The sequence below is a fragment of the Austrofundulus limnaeus genome, unplaced genomic scaffold, assembly GCF_001266775.1.
Source record: "Austrofundulus limnaeus strain Quisiro unplaced genomic scaffold, Austrofundulus_limnaeus-1.0 Scaffold1628, whole genome shotgun sequence".
Taxonomy (NCBI): Eukaryota; Metazoa; Chordata; class Actinopteri; order Cyprinodontiformes; family Rivulidae; genus Austrofundulus; species Austrofundulus limnaeus.
In genome coordinates this window covers 61,883-64,027 of record NW_013954030.1, presented here as the reverse complement: position 1 = coordinate 64,027, position 2,145 = coordinate 61,883, and the positions used below count along the sequence as shown (strand labels likewise).

The following is a 2,145-nucleotide window of genomic DNA, read 5'->3' as shown; positions in this document are numbered from 1 at the left end:
CATTTAAATATTATATTAATTTGTGACTTAAATCAAAATGAGGATTAAGTCAAATTAGGTTAAAATGATCTCATCACAAAAAGCTACATTTTCATACCTGGATCATTCTGATATCATAAACAGAACCAGATATACTTACTGGTTACAATATTACATTAATATTTGGTCTGAATACTAATTTTAAGTCATTTTAATGAAGAATTTTTCATATCATTATGAAGTGGAAACTTCAAATAGTATTTGAATATTGAGATTTCCCAGCTGGAAAGAAACAAAAAAATTGCTCACTCAGGAAAATATCTCAAAACTTACAGGTGTTTTTCTGCAAAATCAGGTTTTTTTGTTGCTACTGCTCAAAAAAGTGCTTCGAAAATTTTTTATTATCGTATTTCACACAGTTTATTCAAATTAAACATTGATAAGGGATTTATTTGTTTTATTTTGACCAAATATATTTGGCTATTTCTCTGCTTCACTTTTAGACTTAATCCTTGTTTGTGACGGGTCACATTTGATGTAAACTTAAATAAGAAACATTTTTATTTAGGAGGTCCAGACATTACATAAAATAAGTGAAACCAAAGGTTGTCAAAATGGTCATTAAAGAAACAAACTCATGTCAAGTCTTCTTGACCTTTTTATTTTTTGAAAAAGATTCTTTTTTTTTWAACCCAAACCCTGTAAACAAAGAGAAAACATGCAGAGAATACAGCAGGTCTAAGTTCTGGTTCTGACCCACTCCACACAGAAACACACTCAGAGAAAAACACAKACTTTGGTTCAGCTTGTTAAAAACACAACAACTGGTTAAATTATAAAATACTTTGACTTTTTCCAGTGAAATGAAATAAATAAGTCGGTCAGCTGATTGTCAAAAACCCTTTCTAGAGTTTGAATATTTTCAAAATAAATTACATTTCAGAATAAAAGCCGACTCCAATAATAAAACCATCTGTTTAGCTTTTATTGCATAGAAACCCAGTGAGGTGCAGACTGCAGCAGAGTTCATCAGACCCAGTCTGAACCAGAACTGGTCCTGTTCACTTTGACCCGGGTTAAGTTCTGCACTAAACTTTAGCTCAGTCTCTGTAAAATCAGCTGAGTTTCATTAGAATCTGTCCTGTGCTTCATTGTGTTGAGCATGATGCTCAACACAACTCCCTGTTAGCAAAATATCTCCTGAAGCACAGGACAGATCCTAATCATGAAAGGCAGGCGATCATCGTCTGTTAGTAAAATATCTCCTGAGCTGATCTGAGCTGATTGGAGTGTCTGAGTTTCGCACTGAGTTTGTTTGTTTGTTTGTTTGTTTGTTTGTTTGTTTGTTTGTTTGTTTGTTTGTTTTCTGAATCCCTGAGGATTCAGGCTGAAACAGAAACTTCGTGGATCAAAGATGCAAACATGAACTTCCTGTTTGGTCTGAAGCCTGAGGCTCACAAAGCTCATCCCATCCAGAAACCACAAAGAGCCTGAGGAACCAGGTTCAGGGTTTTCAGGTCAAACAGGGTCTGCTGAGGACCTGCAGGGGGCGCTGCTGCTGAGGAACAGGAGGAGGCATCAAGACACTCCAACCAGCAGAGGAGGTGAAGCTTCTTGAGTTTTCACCTGAAAGAGAAATAAAAATCAGCAGGTAGACGAGGAGCTGTGAAGACCCTGATCCTCAACCAGATTTTGATCCTGAAGAGGTGGGTCACCAGGTGAGCTCAGGAGTGATCAGAACCAAACCTGGTACTTATGTGAAGGTTTGGATCTTTAGACAGAACTTCACTCAGATGTTAAACAACTAAACCCAACAGGCAACAAACCAAACCTGTTAAAGACCAGAGAGTTAGCAAAACGTTAGCAGGGAGTTAGCAAAACGTTAGCAGAGAGTTAGCAAAATGTAAGCAGAGAGTTAGCAAAACGTTAGCAGAGAGTTAGCAAAATGTTAGCAGTGAGTTAGCAAAACGTTAGCAGAGAGTTAGCAAAACATTAGCAGAGAGTTAGCAAAATGTAAGCAGAGAGTTAGCAAAACGTTAGCAGAGAGTTAGCAAAATGTTAGCAGTGAGTTAGCAAAACGTTAGCAGAGAGTTAGCAAAACATTAGCAGAGAGTTAGCAAAACATTAGCAGAGAGTTAGCAAAACATTAGCAGAGAGTTAGCAAAA

The 2,145-nt window shown here is 36.9% G+C and overlaps 1 protein-coding gene across 1 annotated transcript in view; it reads right to left on the bottom strand.

Annotated features, from left to right (window-relative positions):
* Positions 1-624: 624 nt before the first annotated feature.
* LOC106535959 (myomegalin) overlaps positions 625-2,145 on the bottom strand; it is a gene marked incomplete in the record, with an annotated part of 34,750 nt that continues 33,229 nt past the window's right edge. The window contains 1 exon segment of the mRNA XM_014033111.1: positions 625-1,605. Coding sequence (XP_013888565.1) covers positions 1,493-1,605 — 113 coding nt within the window.